This window comes from Stegostoma tigrinum, chromosome 1 (assembly GCF_030684315.1).
Source record: "Stegostoma tigrinum isolate sSteTig4 chromosome 1, sSteTig4.hap1, whole genome shotgun sequence".
Lineage (NCBI taxonomy): Eukaryota > Metazoa > Chordata > Chondrichthyes > Orectolobiformes > Stegostomatidae > Stegostoma > Stegostoma tigrinum.
The window spans coordinates 81156333-81172950 of record NC_081354.1 but is presented as its reverse complement, the minus strand read 5'-3'; the positions used below and the strand labels follow the sequence as shown (position 1 = coordinate 81172950).

The following is a 16618-nucleotide window of genomic DNA, read 5'->3' as shown; positions in this document are numbered from 1 at the left end:
GTTGAGATTTCTGAAGGGATACTTTCTGATTTTTGGGAGTTACTTTTTCAACTTAACTGACTCTTCGGGTAATGCAGTCATTTTGACTTAATGCCCTGTATGTTTGTGCTGATAATTTGGGGTTTTAGACTTGCACAGAAGCAGAATTAGTAGAATTCATCATAGTTCCCAGTAATCATTATTTCTCCACTAAACATAAATGTAAGCAAATATGGAAAGTGTAATTTCCTAGGCTCCCCGGTATGTTTAAATAGCCACAAGACCACAGGCATAATTTATCAACAATTGCTTTATCCGAAGATTATTGACATATACTTAAGTACGCAAAAACTATCACCCTAAACTTGCTTTCTGCAAACTGGTGGGATCATAGTTAAACAATTATACATTTGTCTACAACACAGTGACTGCACCTTAAGTGTAAAAAAAACTGTGAAGATAACAACAAACAAAAACAAATCTTTATTTATCCTCAGATGTGCAGGTTCGGTGGATTGGCCATGCTAAATTGCCATAGTTTCCAGGGATGTACAGGCTACGTGGATTAACTATGGGGAATGTAGGAGTAGGGACAGGATAGGGAGGATGGGTCTGAGTAGGATTGTCTTTGGAGGGTTGATGTGTACCCAGTGGGCTGAATGGCCTGCTTCCACACTGTAGGAATTCTATAATTAAGAAAAAACAAACTGTCCAATCTTAAAATAGTTAAGTATTCATTATAACAACATCCACTGTATTTCCCCACCAACTTCGAAACTTTAACCTCGAGTTTGCAATTTAATTTGCAAGGAATTTGCTACTCTACTTTTTGTGTTTACAAGTTAGCTGTGTTCCTTTATTTAAAAAATTGAACTGTTTTTCTCCCTTTTGTAGCCTTTCAGACTCATTTCCCCTTTTGCAAACGTCTTTCTCTCCCACTGCCTTTACAGACCACTCCCTTCTCTCCCAAACCATGCAAAGACAAATGATTTAATTACAACCCAATTTTTTTTTGATAATCCATCAGTTTATATACTCATTACCGATGGGAGCTATTTTTTAATTCCCCAGCCAGTGTGTTGAGATTTGAACTTATGTCTCCTGTACTACTTGCTGACACAATTACTGATTTAAGCAATGTAATGTGCTTTGGCATTGCTACTAACTTATACCAAGTTGGCCTACAACACAATATCTTCATCAACTAGACATTGGAGACCATTTTATTGCACAGCTTATTGTAGTGCGAAAGCAGTCAAAGTCTTTTTAATAGATACTTGGATTAATAATTGTTTACTTCCCAACAATTTGCACTCAAAGCATCTTTTTTGAGGGGCATGGTGAGGGTGGTGGCTGATGTTGCATCTAATAAGCATTGTGGGATGTTATTGAATTGGAGAGAGGCGAGTGAGGGGGAGGTTGCTGGGTGTTATTGTCAGGTAAGTTTGTGGTTTGTCAGGGGCAGGGGCATTTGGGAGAGCAAGTCCAGTGAGGTTGGAATGGGCTAGACGTCAAGTCGGGGTTGTCAGGACTGATGGAGATATATGAGGATGAATCAGTGCTGTGTTGGGGTTTAAGAGTATGTTTCTAATCTTCTAGTTATTCCTTGCTAACTGTTCAGCTTAAATCAGTCTGAACTCTCTAATTTCTTCAATTTTGACAAATGTTGTATAGATGCAGGAAATTGCCTATTGGATGAAAGTTTTCTTCAGTCAGCTGTGTCAGAATTTCTGTCTGTTCCCAAGCTGCAGCTGCAGTCTGTGCTGGTCATCAGATTACATTGACTGTTGTCCCAACTGAGTTATTTTGACTGATGCTCATAGTCCAAAGCCAAATCAGATTTGGATTTTCTGCTGCCAGTGATATTGATTAGTCTCAGAGGACCACAGGGCTGCTCTCTTATTAGAGAGAGATGACTAATGATGATGCGAGCCGAGGGTAACGATGAAAACTGGTGATAGAAGCATGCTTCTATCATCTAGTGAAAGGCCCTTCAAACTTTTTAAGCACTTTGCTGATCAGTTCACTTTTTATGATTACAAATTGGAAATTTCAAAAACAAAGCTTGCCGCATCTGGCACAGCTCCAAAGCAAGCTATGATTTGAGTTTGCAACTGTAGATAGCCAAGCCCTTCCAGATCCATCCTTCCAAACATGATAATCCCCATGGAAGTCCACCTGAAAAATACAAATCGGACTATCACTGGAAAATTTGGCAAGATGACTGGTGGTTTAACTGAGTGCAAGTAGCAGCCATAACATGATTGAATTTTACAATCAGTTTGAGGGAGAGAAGAATGGGTCCAAGACAATAAGTATTTCAAACTTAAATAAGGGTAATGATGAGGGTCTGAGATCAGAGCTAGCTGAAGTGAACTAGCAAATTTGGTTGAGGGATAGGTCAATAGAAATGTAGATATTCAAGGTGATATTTCAGAATACACAGAATAGGTAAATTCCAATGAGAGAGAAAAATTCCATGGGAAGGGTCGTGATTGAATCAAAAAAGTTAAAACTAATATCAGACTTAAAGGAAAAGCCTATGACTATGCAAAGATGGGTGGCAGTTGAGATGATTGGGCAACATATAAAAGCAACAAAGGATTTCCTAAAGTAATAAGGAGGGAAAATTTATAGAGTACATGAGAGAGCATAAACTAGAAATATAAAAACAGGAATAGTTTCTGTGGATATTTTAAAACAAGTTGATCTGAAGTTCTTAATGGAAAATAAGGAGACTGAAAATGAACAGATGTTTTGCATCAGCCTTCACAAAAGAGAATACAGATAACATTCCAGAAATAGCTGTAAAATCAGAAAGAAAGTAGGATAATATGGCCCCATCGACAGAACTGAGGTTGAGAGGGTGGCGAGCATCTAGTTCCTTGGATTGATGATAACTGACAACCTGTCCTGGACTTCCCACGTAGATACAATGACCAAGAAGGCACAACAACAACACTTCTTCCTCAGGTGGCTCAGGAAATTTGGCATGCCCATAAGGACTGTCTCCAGCTTCTACAGATGCACAATTGAAAGCATACCATCCAGGTGCATAATGGCACGGTGTGGCAATTGCTCTGCCCAGGACCATAAGAAAGTACAGAATGTAGCGTGCACAGCCCAAGCCATTACAGATGCCAGCCTTCCATCCACGAACTCCTATTTACATGGCTTGCTACCGTGGAAAGGCTGCCAACATCAGCAAAGATTCATTGCACTCCAGTCATGCTGTCCTACAACCTCTTCTGTCAGGTAGAAGATACAGAAGCCCGAACGCATGCACCAGCAGATTTAGGAACAGCTTCTTCCCAGACATTATTAGACTGATGAATGGACTCTGTAGCATCAAATAATGCTGATCCTGTGCAGTGTAACTTGTATGCATCTGTTTAAACTTATTTGAAATGTACATCCTTGCTTACTATGATCTGCCTGTACTGCGCATTAAACAAAGCTTTTCATTGTACTTCCGTACACATGACAATAAATCAATCAATTAATCAATCAAAATCAGCAAATAGAAAAGAGAAGAAATCAAGGAAATTACAATCACCAGGGAAGTAGGTCTGAGCAATATGCTGGAATGCGGGCTGACAAGTCTTTAGGACCTGATGGACTTCATCCTAGAGTCTTAAAATAATTGCTGAGTGAGAGAGTTAGTGTGTGTTAGTGTTTTAGAACTCCCTAGATTCTTGGAAGTTTCCATTTTGTTGAAAAGTTGCAATTGTAACTCATTTATTCAAAAAATGGGGATACAGAAAGCAAGAAACTTCAAGCCAGTTAACTTAGTGCCTGTCATAGTGTGGATCTTAGAAGCGATCTTTAACTAAGCTATAACTTGAAATTTAGAAAAGTTCAAAATAATCAGGCAGAGCCAACCTTTGTCTATGAAAGGAAAATTGTGTTTGACCAATTTGTTGAAGTTCTTTAAGGAACTAACATGCTTTGGATGAAGGGGAGTCATTTATGCACTGTACTTAGATTTCCAAAAAGCATATGATAAAGAGCTGTCTCAAAAGTTATTATGGAAAATTAACATTCATATTGGCATGGCAAAAGATTGGCCAGCTAACAAGAAACAGAGTCATAAATTGGTCATTTTTTGGTTAGCAAGATTAAGAGAGGCATGCCGCATAAATCAGTGCTTGAACCTCAACTTTTTAGATAAATTATTTGGATAAATGCTCAGAGGATGCTTCAAACTGCTTAGGGAACCTCGTGCGGACAGTGGATCGAATTCTGAGATTCTGAATGGAGGAACGCTGTGGTGGTTCAATTTATTGATCAAGAAAGGATAGGTAGAAAAGTAAATTGTGAAGAAGACATAAGGAAGTTAGAGTGATACACATTGGTTAAATGAATGGGTAGAGATCTGTTAAATGGCATGTAATTTGAGGAAATGTGAAATTGTCCATTGTGGCAGGAAGAATTTTTAAAAAGTGTATCTAATTGTTTGAGAGATTGCAGAGCTCTGAGATGCAGTGGGAGCTGACTGGCATTGTGCTTGAATCACAAGAACTTTGCAGTTACAGCAAATAATTAGGAAAGCTAACAATGTTATTGTTTATTGTGTGGGCAATTGAATACTAAAGTGTGGAAGTTATGAATGCCCTGTGCAAGTCAAACATGAGACTACGTGGAATATTGCGCACAGTATTAGCCTCCTTATTTGAGGAATGATGTAAATGCATTGGAAGTATTTGACTAATAGCTGGAATAGTGGATTACCAGAAGAGGAAAGGTTGGACAAACTACGCTTGTATCTGTTCAAGTTTAGAAGAGTAAGAGGTGATTTGATTAAGCTGCTAAGATCCTGTAGGGTCTTAACATGTTTTGTGTGAGAATCTAGAACTGGTTAAGGCACAGATGAGAATTTTTTTTTTCCCCAGACACTGTCTTCCAGAAGTCGTGGTGGAAGCAAAGCCCTTGCATATTTTTCAGGCTGGGATGGATAGATAGATTCTCAGTGAACAAGAGGTGAAAGGTTATCGGGTGGGAAGAAAGTAGAGTAATCTGAGTGGCAAAGCAGGATCAAGGGGTCCTGTCACCAGTGCCTGCACCTAATTCATACGTTTGCATAAATCAAATTATGTCTCACTGAAGATTTGGCTGTAAAGCCATGAAGGATAATTTGAGTCACATTGTAATGAAATGTGGGGAATTGTAATCAAGGATAGAATTCTAAACTGAATATTTAGATCCAAGTCTGTATCCTACTGTATATCATAGGAGTTTGTTATTTCACAGATCGAGGAGTCAGCTATCTCCTGTGACTAAACAAGGACGCAAACGAGAAGCAAGTCCAGGAGAACACAGGAGGGGACATCATAAAAATGAAGTGCCACCAAAGAGAACAAGGCGATAACTAAGAATGCTAGATGTTGCTACTCTGGCTTAACAACTTTGTTAAGCCAATCTTGTACATTGTATATTATAAATTAAGTTATATTTGTTGTAGTAACACAAGGGAAACGTGAAGTCAGTATTGATAGATTGAAACTGTCTTTTTTACTGTACTTAAAATTTTGTGTTGTATATGGGAAATTGTAACGAAAATGTTGACGTGCTTTTACCTGTTGTAACTTGCAATTTTAAGTACAAAGTTTTCATTCTATGAATGTATTTTATTTTTACCAAATCCTATTTAATTGACAAAAGTTGTTTGCTGAGAATAAGCAATCGAGGGATGCGACTATTCAGAATATACTGTACATTTAATGTGCATCTCTTGTTAATGTTCCATATGTTACATCTTTGGAATGGGTGACCAAAATATTTTGTATTCACATAAAACTCATTGAGCATGTACAAATGGTTTATAATAAAAGAAAAGACTTGTTTATATAGTGCCTTATCATGCAGAAACACCTGGAAACACTTCACACCATGAAATAATTTCTAAGGTGCAATTACTGTTAAGGCCAAGACTGTATTGAGGTTAATTTTAATGCATCTTATGTTTGCAAGCTTATGTATTATATCGTTCTATGCGCACTTTGTTCATCATGTTCCTGACATATTTTGTTAAACCTGTGAACATTTTTATAAAATGAAACCGAGTAAGATAGTCATCAATGTTGGGAGCTTCTTATCTAATGGTTAGATTTGTTGCGCAGTTTTCCTGCTGTTCTTATCTCATAACTAAACTCTGGTTTTGTCCAGTAATTATAGGTGTAAAACAATCACTTTAAAGAGAAAAGATAATCTCAATGCTTTTGACTAAGAGCATAAGCCTGGAATTCCATATTTCTCACAAAACAAAATGAAATTGTTTACAACAACTAGGCTTTGAGCTCTTCAAATGTGTGAAAAAAATTGATATTCAAATATAGATGCATGCATCAAATCATGCTTGTCATACAAGTGATGTGTAAATAAAATTTCACAGCAAGAATGAGCATTCGTAGTATTCAAAAAATTTGGTTATAGGATCAACTAGATGTAAAATTACTGCCAGTGAATACCCAGGGGTAGAACTGTAAAGCATGGAGTTCATATTTGTCTTGAACTAACATATTTAAAATAACACATTGCATTTACAGCACAATACATGAATGATAAGTAAAAATTTGCACTAGCATAATTCAAAGTGAAACTTCAATATTTTGTAATATATATTAAATGTTAAGATCAATTTCCTTTTGTGTACAGAGAATTCAAAGGTAATTTATTTAAAAATGTAAAGAGAATTTATCAGTATTTACTTAATGTAGCTGACAATGTAATGTCAGTGTGAGGGATTTCTAGTAAGGAGCTTTAGTATGTCTTCCTGTACAGAAAATAACAAAAGTACTTTGTTTTTATGATCCATTAAATATCTTGAGTCTTTGAGCTATTTCCTTCACAACAAGCTCCTTTACTCGAACTGTTACGCTACATTGTTCATTTTGAGGTCCTATTAACCTTTGCAGGAATTATCAAAAATTCCTGCAAAGTTGTAAATCTCTCTCAAATCTTAAATATCTGAAAGACATTTACTTCACATGACTTTGTCAGGTGATAATATTGCTATTTAGAAATATATAGACTGATTGAGTTAGCATCTAATATTTTATTTCATCTTTGTTAGTTAAAAATAAAATACTGATTCATGATAACTGAAGCAATTATATGAAACACTTAATTCTTAATGGCTTACTGTTGCAGCAAAAGTAAATGCATGAAAATACACTTCACAGTTGTTAAAGTGTTGCACACCATGTAGGTGATGTCTTTTGCTTCACAGTGACCAGCTCCTATGTTAGTAGATTACATGGCAATTCATGTATGGTTGATGCGTCACTGAGGCAGTTTCAGTGAACTGATTTGATTTGTTTCTTGCTTTGGCTGGTGGTCTAGACAATCGTCTAGTGTGGTCAATGGTTGCATAAGTGACATCATTATTTTCTTTCCAAAATTCGTGGAGTTCCAATTCCTATATAATGAGAAAAGGGGTAATGGGATAGAGAGATTATTCATTACGTTATTTTTTAAACATATTTTATAAATAACATCAATAAACATGTAAAATATCATTTAAAATATTAATGAACTTGAATGGACATAGAATTGGCAAATAAATTCCAAGCTGTCTTAATTTTTTTTCCCTTACCAAAATGTAAGGGCATATAATAGAAATAGAAATTTTAAATGGTGTAGCGAAGCAAGGGGACTAGTGCAACTATATAAATCAATTGTGACACAAATTAATAAGGCTGTAGCAAAAACAGGCGAAGCACTCAGGTTTAGCACCATGGGATAAAATTGAAAAGTGGAGAATTTGGGCTATGTGTAGCAAAACTTTCATTATATTTTACTGTACTGTGCAGGTCTGGTCGCCATGAAAGATTTTTAATAAATAAATGCACTTGAAGATGCAGAGGTGGTTACAACACTGAGACAAGAATTGAGACAACCCTTGTACAGCATTATCAGGCTAGATCTGTTTGTTTTTCTAATAAAAGCGACTCAGCAGTGTTCTCGTAGAGGTTTTGAAATGTTGACACTAGATTTTGAATGGAATTTAATGTTCTCCCAAGAGAGGTTCGTGGCAGGTCCCCTGACAGTGTCATGATTGTTCACTATGAGAAGGCATGTAAAATGCCTTCCCACCATGTCAGTTGAAGCCCTTTCAGATACTCACTAAGTGAGGACTCTGAAAAAGCACATGAGCAAGAGTATGTTGATCACTTATTCAGGGGCATAGTGTTTGAAAGCGAGACCCCATGAAATGACCTGCATTTGCTGGCAAATTTAAAAAAAAACCCTCCTGTAATATCTCATACTCTCTGTGACCTACCCATGCCTGTGCTGGTGTTCCTGGACTTTGATTGGGTCCACTCGATGCTATTGCTTCCCCCTTTGGCATTGCTGCGTGATGCGTTACTGCCAGTCTGATCATCCAGAAGCTCATGAAGGTTGGCCTGATTCCTATCTATGGGGTCCTTGGCCCTAGAGAACGCCCTTGCTGCCCAATTAATGCCTGATTAAAACTTTCTGCATGGTAACAGGTAAGCTGGTGAGGAAGACAGTGCCAGGTCAGCGGATAAGAGGGTAAGATAGTTCAAGTATCAAAGTGGGATTAACCATGTCCTGAGAAGTGAGTAGACAAGTGTCAAATTGGAGTGGGTGTGAAGTTCACATTTAGGTGGGACATCTGGGTGTCCAAGAGTATGGTCAGATATCTGAGGTGTGATTAGGTGTGAGTTATCAGGTGGTTAAGAGTGGATTATATGTTAGGGGTGCTTGAATCAGATGTTTGGTGAATGTCAGTGATTGGGGTATTATTAATGCTTGGTAGTTAGGAACTGAAGCCTGTTCTAATTCCTCTAAGTTTTCCTGGCTAACGATTAAGATCAGTAAGTCAGAAGCCTCTAACTCAGAGTTGGAGATCTTTTGGAAGGTTTCTGATGCTACCCACTGGAAATTTAAACTTTGTGTAAATTTCTGCCTAATCAGCGCAATGGAATTTGCAAGAAATCCAGGCCATATTTTTGACATTCATGGATGATGTCAAATTGGGAAAGCGGAATGTTTGAAGGAGGTCTTTAATAAGTGTGCAGAATGGACAAATCATTGATTAATGCAATTCAACATAGATAAGTGTTTGCATGAAGTTTACTCGATATACAGCTAGAACCAATATAGGACACGGGATTGACTACACTTAGAGAACTGCTCCAGTTATCCTTTATGAAAAGGATACAGAGGTCTTGGGAGGATGCAGACAAAATTTGGAAGATATTTATCCAATTGGCCATAGTCCACAAAAGGCAATTTTTCTACTCCTTAACAAAGAATGTACATTGAGAATATATCGAGTATTGTAATTGACCATGAAAATTGTATTTTGCAAAAAACATGGTAAGTTTCAGCCCAATATATATGCAAAATCGTAGAATCATATAGTAAGAAGAGGCCCTTTGACCCATTGAGTTTGCATAGACAAAAACTATTCTAAGTCTATATTTGTCCCACTTAGCAGCCCTTGGCCCGTTGCCTTGAATGTAAGTAATTTCAAGTGCCCATCCAAATAATTTTTAAAGATTGTGAGCTTTCCCACATCAACTACCCTCACAGGCAGTACATTTGAGATTCCTATCACCCTCTGGGTGAAAGAATTCTTTCTTGAATGTCCTCTAAACCTCCTACACTGGATCTTAAAATTATGCCATTCATTACTGATTCTTAAAAGTGAACAGCTGCTTTCTATCCAGCCTTTCTGTACTTCGCAATTTTGTACACCTTTATCACATCTTTTCTTAGCTTTTTCTGCTCTAAAGAAAATAATCTGAAGTTATCCAGCTTCTCTTCATAGCTAAACTGCTCTATCCCAGGTAATATCCCAGACTCTATTCCATCTGATGTAGTCCTGAATATTCCTAGACACTTTGGGTTCTCCAGGCTTTTTGCTCCTACATTTTACCGTAAAGGGTTTGACTTGTACTGTGCCAAGTTCATTTTGAAAGCCCCGTCCCCTCCCCCATGTTCCAGTGCTCTGCTGTAGATTTTCTCATAAAGTAGCAGTTCCCATTCTGTTTTAGCCTCGTCTTGCCGTATTTCAACAAAATCTGACTTCACCCCAATCTAAAATCCATTTGTACAGATTGTTGTCTTCTTTTTCTCCAAAACAAATGGTATTCGGGTCACTATCATTAAAATGCTATCCCTCTGCTACCTCAAATACCCATCAGCTTTGTACCCCAGAAGGGTCTAGACCCGAAACATCAACTTTTGTGTTCCTAAGATGCTGCTTGGCCTGTTGTGTTCATTCAGCTTCACACTTTGTTATCTTATACTGCACCATCTCTTGTTGGACTTTCTAACATGATATAAAAAGCTGCTTTGAATATATTTCAAGAAATCTGCTCGTTATACACTCTTTATAGTATGATAATCCCAATTAGTGTTGGGCAAGTTGAATTTCCTAACATAATTACCTTATTATTGCATTTGCAAACCTCCGTGAATTGTCTATATATCTGTTCCGTCATTGCATGCTGAATGTTTCTTGGTCTATAAGGCACTCACCCCAATGTGACCATCCCCTTTTTATTTCCTCAGGTCTACACAAAGCCTCAATGGAAGACCATTCAAAGATATCTTCCCTTCTTAAAACAGTGACTGCCCCCTTAATTTATAATGCAACATCACCTCCACTGTTACACCCTACCCCACCCTGCTTGAAGATCCAATACTCTGGAATGTTGATTAGCAGGTTCTGCCACTCTCTCACACACATCTCTGTAATAGCAACAACAGCACAATTCCATATGTCAATCCATGCCCTTAACTTATCTACCTTAGTGCGAATACTATAATTACTAGATACATTAATAGGGGTGATCATGCAGCCTTGCTTTACTCTGTTAAAACTCAAAATGATTAAACTGTCTATGTCTTGGTTCATTTACTAAGGTTTGCTGCATCCCTAATGTATGAACAGTGTATCTCGTTCCCTGCTGAACTACTTTAAACTCATCCCAACAGCATAAGCAAACATATCCATAAGGATATTGGTCCTATTCTGGTTCAGGTGCAGACTGCCCCACTTGTGGAAGTCCACCCTTCCCTGGAAACAGTCCATGTAATCCAGTCATTTAAAACCCTCTCTCCTGCATCAACTCTTGAGCCACACGTTTATCTGCTCTGTTATCCTATTTTTGTGCTCGTGAGCACAAGGCACCTGGAGTAATCTGAAATTGCAACCTTAAAGTAAGCAGGAGGGGAGGCTAATTAATAAACAAAAGACCAGGATACAATGACAATTAGAGATAATGGGAACTGCAGATGCTGGAGAATCCAAGATAATAAAATGTGAGGCTGGATGAACACAGCAGGCCCAGCAGCATCTCAGGAGCACAAAAGCTGACGTTTCGGGCCTAGGCCCGAAACGTCAGCTTTTGTGCTCCTGAGATGCTGCTGGGCCTGCTGTGTTCATCCAGCCTCACATTTTATTACAATGACAATTATATAGGTATTGCATTAATTTTAACTTTGGAATTGAAATTACTCAGTCTTATTTTCCAGGGGCCTAGTCAGATTTTTGTCCATGTCAATTGATGCACCAGCAATTCCCACTCCAGGTGAATATCAGAGTTTCCGTTTTCAGGGCTCACATTGGCATCTTGCATTTATAATAGCAATTTGAACACTCGACCCTTAAAGGCAGTGGAAGCTGATTCAGTAAATAATTTGAAAAGCATGTGGGTCCGATCTGCAGTATTGTGGATATTTGTGGATACTGCAGTTAAGGAAAGCCTCAGAAAGGTTACAAAAGAACACAAGAAATAGGAGGCCATTTGATCTCTCAAGCCTATCCTGCCATTCAACAAGGTCTTGGCTGATGGACTTCTCTTTCATCTCAGTTCAGCCTATTCCTCAACTCCCTGATATTTCAAAAGTCTATCTACCTCCTCTTCGAATACTTCAGTGGTCTAGCTTCCACAACTGTGGGGCTAGAGAATTCCAGACATTCACTATCCTCTGAGCAGAGAAATTCCTTCATATCTCAGTTTTAAGTGAGTGCCTCTTTATTCTGTAACTATGTCTCATAGTTCAAGATTCACCTACTAGCGGTAGCATCTTGTCTACATCTGCCTTGTCACACTCCTTTTCTACAGAGGAGGTTTACCAGGATATTCATAACCACATGATTTCAAAGTGAGGTTGGAAAAGTTAGGGCAATTAGAATAATTCACCTTGGAACAGAAAAGCATTGAAATAATGGAGGTTGTCAAGATAATGAGAAATTTTGTAAGAGTAGATAGAATAAAAAGAGTTTGCTCTGGTCAACTGACAGGGATAAGAGATTTAAAAATCATTGCCAAAAATCTGGAGGGGAGGTGAAGATAATCTTTTTTTCACTGTTGTTGAGACTTGAGTCTACCTGAATAGGTGGTTGAAGCTGGTTGAACATGTAACTTCAAAGTGAAGTGGAAACTTACATGGGAATGAAAAAACTATGGAGTCACGGACAAAAGACGGTGATATAGATCTAAGCATGTTACTTTTTAAAAACTAAAGCACAGGCATGGATTGAATGTCCATCTCTGCTGCAAACGTCTTTATTTTCACGTTTAATTTTGGAGTTTTGGTTGGTTTGTCAAGCTGACTGGTTTTCATACAAATTATTTCATCTCCCTTGGTGGCAATATCAGTGCTGTGTAGCCTCCACTGAAGCGCTGTTGTTCTGTCCCACTCTGAATTTATATGGTCCGGTCTATCATGGTAGACAGTCTTGCTTCCGGTTTTGTACCGTAGTGGTATGTAGTTGGGGTCTATTTCAGCATGTTTGTTAATTGCATCGGTGGTTGAAACCAGGCCTCCAGGAATTCTCATGCTTGTCTTTGTTTCGCTTGTCTTGGTACTGTCCCAAATAAAATGATATCCTTCTATGTCAGGGTGTATTGAAATAAGGGAGAGTTGGTTGTCCCGCTGTGTTGCGAGTTGGTGTTCATGTATCCTGATGGGAGTCTCCCGCCTATCTGTCCTACGTCGTGTTTCTCGCAGTTGCTACTTGGTATTTTGTATATCATATTCATCCTGCTCATTGTGAGTATACCCATACTCATAGCCACAATGAGCAGAACAAATGTGACATATAAAATATAATGCATCAACTGGGAGAAACACTAAATAGGTCAGATGGCCAGGAAACCCGCCACCAGGATACATGAACACCAACTGGCAGCAAAACAGCACAACCAACTCTCCCTTATTTCAATACCCTCCGACATAGAAGGACATCAATTTTCTGGACAGTGTTACAGTACCAAGACAAGCAAAACAAAGACAAGCATGAGAATTCCTGGAGGCTTGGTTTCAACCACCGATGCAATTTAACAAACATGTTGAAATAGACCCCAACTACATACCACTACAGTACAAAACCAGAAACAAGACTGCCCACCATGACAGACCGGACCATGTGAATTCAGAGCGGGACAGAACAACAGTGCTTCAATGGAGGCTACACAACACTGACAATGTCACCTAGAAGGGAGATGAAATGTCTGCATGAAAACCAGTCAGCTCGGCAAACCAACCAAAACTCCAACCGCAACCCAAGCAACAGATCTTCATTAAAACATTTAAAAATTTAATGTTGTAAAACACACACAGCACTTCATAAAAGCCTTATCAACATTTTTATACCAAGTGGCACCAGGAGATAAATTGATAGATGAGGAAGACCTTGTCAAATAGCTGGATTTTAAGAAGCATCCTGAAGGGGGAGAAAGAGGCAAGACTTTTAGAGAAGGAACTTTCAAATTTAAGGCCTAGTGAATTAGAAATGAAGAACAGTCTGCAGGGCAAGGTATTGTTCAGCTCCTGGCTACATGTCTAGCCACAATCAGCAACCTTTTGAAAAAAGGAATGGGAGGAAGAAACTAGAAGACAGCACAAATAGCAACACTTGCTGGTTACATACACTGAAAAAGTACTTTGTTCTGTAAAGTGTAAAATGGAGATTTACCTCTTCATCGGTTTGTACAGCAATATCTTTTTGGTTTTCCACAAGGAAAATTGAACTTCGCTGTTGTCTTTCTATAATAAGTTAAACATCATAAACATACTTAGGACTTGTGTATTGCCTTCAGGCTTCTGTTTTCCTTTTCCTCCAATGTGTTTTTCTTGAATGTGTTGCTGGTTGTCATAAAACCAGAGAATTATGCTAACTTTGGCTGCCACCTGAAACTTGTTTACAGTATGTGAATCTCCCTGAAGCTGTGGACTTTTGTTAAAAACAATATTAGAACATAGAACATAGAACAGTACAGCACAGAACAGGCCCTTCAGCCCACGATGTTGTGCCGACCATTGATCCTCATGTATGCACCCTCAAATTTCTGTGGCCATATGCATGTCCAGCAGTCTCTTAAATGACCCCAATGACCTTGCTTCCACAACTGCTGCTGGCAATGCATTCCATACTCTCACAACTCTCTGTGTAAAGAACCTGCCTCTGACATCCCCTCTATACTTTCCTCCAACCAGCTTAAAACTATGACCCCTTGCGCTAGCCATTTCTGCCCTGGGGAATAGTCTCTGGCTATCAACTCTATCTATGCCTCTCATTATCTTGTATACCTCAATTAGGTCCCCTCTCCTCCTCCTTTTCTCCAATGAAAAAAGTCCGAGCTCAGTCAAGATAATAAAATGTGAGGCTGGATGAACACAGCAGGCCCAGCAGCATCTCAGGAGCACAAAAGCTGACGTTTCGGGCCTAGACCCTTCATCAGAGAGGGGAATGGGGTGAGGGTTCTGGAATAAATAGGGAGAGAGGGGGAGGCGGACCGAAGATGGAGAGAAAAGAAGATAGGTGGAGAGGAGAGTATAGGTAGGGAGGGGATAGGTCAGTCCAGGGAAGACGGACAGGTCAAGGAGGTGGGATGAGGTTAGTAGGTAGGAGATGGAGGTGCGGCTTGGGGTGGGAGGAAGGGATGGGTGAGAGGAAGGACAGGTTAGGGAGGCAGAGACAGGTTGGACTGGTTTTGGGATGCAGTGGGTGTACGGGAAGAGCTGGGCTGGTTGTGTGGTGCAGTGGGGGGAGGGGAAGAACTGGGCTGGTTTTGGGATGCAGTAGGGGAAGGGGAGATTTTGAAGCTGGTGAAGTCCACATTGATACCATTGGGCTGCAGGGTTCCCAAGCGGAATATGAGTTGCTGTTCCTGCAACCTTCGGGTGGCATCATTGTGGCACTGCAGGAGGCCAATGATGGACATGTCATCTAAAGAATGGGAGGGAGAGTGGAAATGGTTTGCGACTGGGAGGTGCAGTTGTTTATTGCGAACCGAGCGGAGGTGTTCTGCAAAGCGGTCCCCAAGCCTCCGCTTGGTTTCCCCAATGTAGAGGAAGCCACACCAGGTACAGTGGATGCAGTATACTTCATTCGCAGATGTGCAGGTGAACCTCTGCTTAATGTGGAAAGTCATCTTGGGGCCTGGGATAGGGGTGAGGGAGGAGGTGTGTAGGCAAGTGTAGCACTTCCTGCGGTTGCAGGGGAAGGTGCCGGGTGTGGTGGGGTTGGAGGGCAGTGTGGAGCGAACAAGGGAGTCACGGAGAGAGTGGTCTCTCCGGAAAGCAGACAGGGGTGGGGATGGAAAAATGTCTTGGGTGGTGGGGTCGGATTGTAGATGGCGGAAGTGTCGGAGGATGATGCGTTGTATCCGGAGGTTGGTGGGGTGGTGTGTGAGAACGAGGGGGATCCTCTTTGGTCGGTTGTGGCGGGGCGGGGTGTGAGGGATGTGTTGCGGGAAATGTGGGAGACGCGGTCAAGGGCGTTCTCGACCACTGTGGGGGGAAAGTTGCGGTCCTTGAAGAACTTGGACATCTGGGATGTGCGGGAGTGGAATGCCTCATCGTGGGAGCAGATGCGGCGGAGGCGGAGGAATTGGGAATAGGGGATGGAATTTTTGCAGGAGGGTGGGTGGGAGGAGGTGTATTCTCGGTAGCTGTGGGAGTTGGTGGGCTTGAAATGGACATCAGTTACAAGCTGTTTGCCTGAGATGGAGACTGAGAGGTCCAGGAAGGTGAGGGATGTGCTGGAGATGGCTCAGGCGAACTGAAGGTTCACCCACACCCTCCAACCTCATTGTTCCCCAACCCCACACGGCCCATGTCTATCTCCTTCCCAAAATCCACAAACCTGCCTGCCCTGGTCAACCCATCGTCTCAGCCTGCTCCTGCCCCACCGAACTCATCTCCACCTATCTGGACTCCATTTTCTCCCCTTTGGTCCAGGAACTCCCTACCTACGTCCGTGACACCACCCATGCCCTCCACCTCCTCCAGGACTTCCAAATCCCTGGCCCCCAACACCTCATTTTCACCATGGACGTCCAGTCGATAAGGTTTGTGAGGCATGACCTGCCCCTCACAAAGCCGTGTTGACTGCCTTTAATCAAGCCATGCTCTTCCAGATGGTCATAAATCCTATCCCTCAGAATCCTTTCTAACACCTTGCAGACGACAGACGTGAGGCTTACTGGTCTGTAATTGCTGGGGATTTCCCTATTTCCTTTCTTGAAGAGAGGAATTATATTTGCCTCTCTCCAGTCCTCAGGTATGACTCCATTGGAGACCGAGGATGCAAAGATCCTCGCAAGTGGCGAAGCAATTGCATTTCTTGCTTCCCAACGCAGACGAGGACAAA

At 40.4% G+C, this 16618-nt stretch overlaps 2 protein-coding genes across 3 annotated transcripts in view; one reads left to right on the top strand and one right to left on the bottom strand.

Moving 5' to 3' along the window:
- bod1l1 (biorientation of chromosomes in cell division 1-like 1) overlaps positions 1-6893 on the top strand; it is a 66129-nt gene extending 59236 nt beyond the window's left edge. The window contains exon 15 of the mRNA XM_048533271.2: positions 5230-6893. Coding sequence (XP_048389228.2) covers positions 5230-5347 — 118 coding nt within the window. The 3' untranslated portion in view covers positions 5348-6893. The remainder of the gene's footprint in view (positions 1-5229) is intronic.
- LOC125453541 (carcinoembryonic antigen-related cell adhesion molecule 15-like) overlaps positions 6626-16618 on the bottom strand; it is a 30295-nt gene continuing 20302 nt past the window's right edge. The window contains exons 5-6 of one of the 2 annotated variants that reach the window (XM_048533282.2): positions 13940-14010; positions 6626-7396 (exon numbers count right to left, since the gene is read on the bottom strand). In XM_048533282.2, coding sequence (XP_048389239.1) covers positions 7223-7396; positions 13940-14010 — 245 coding nt within the window. In that variant the 3' untranslated portion in view covers positions 6626-7222. The remainder of the gene's footprint in view (positions 7397-13939; positions 14011-16618) is intronic. The other variant, XM_048533289.2, reaches the window with a different exon arrangement.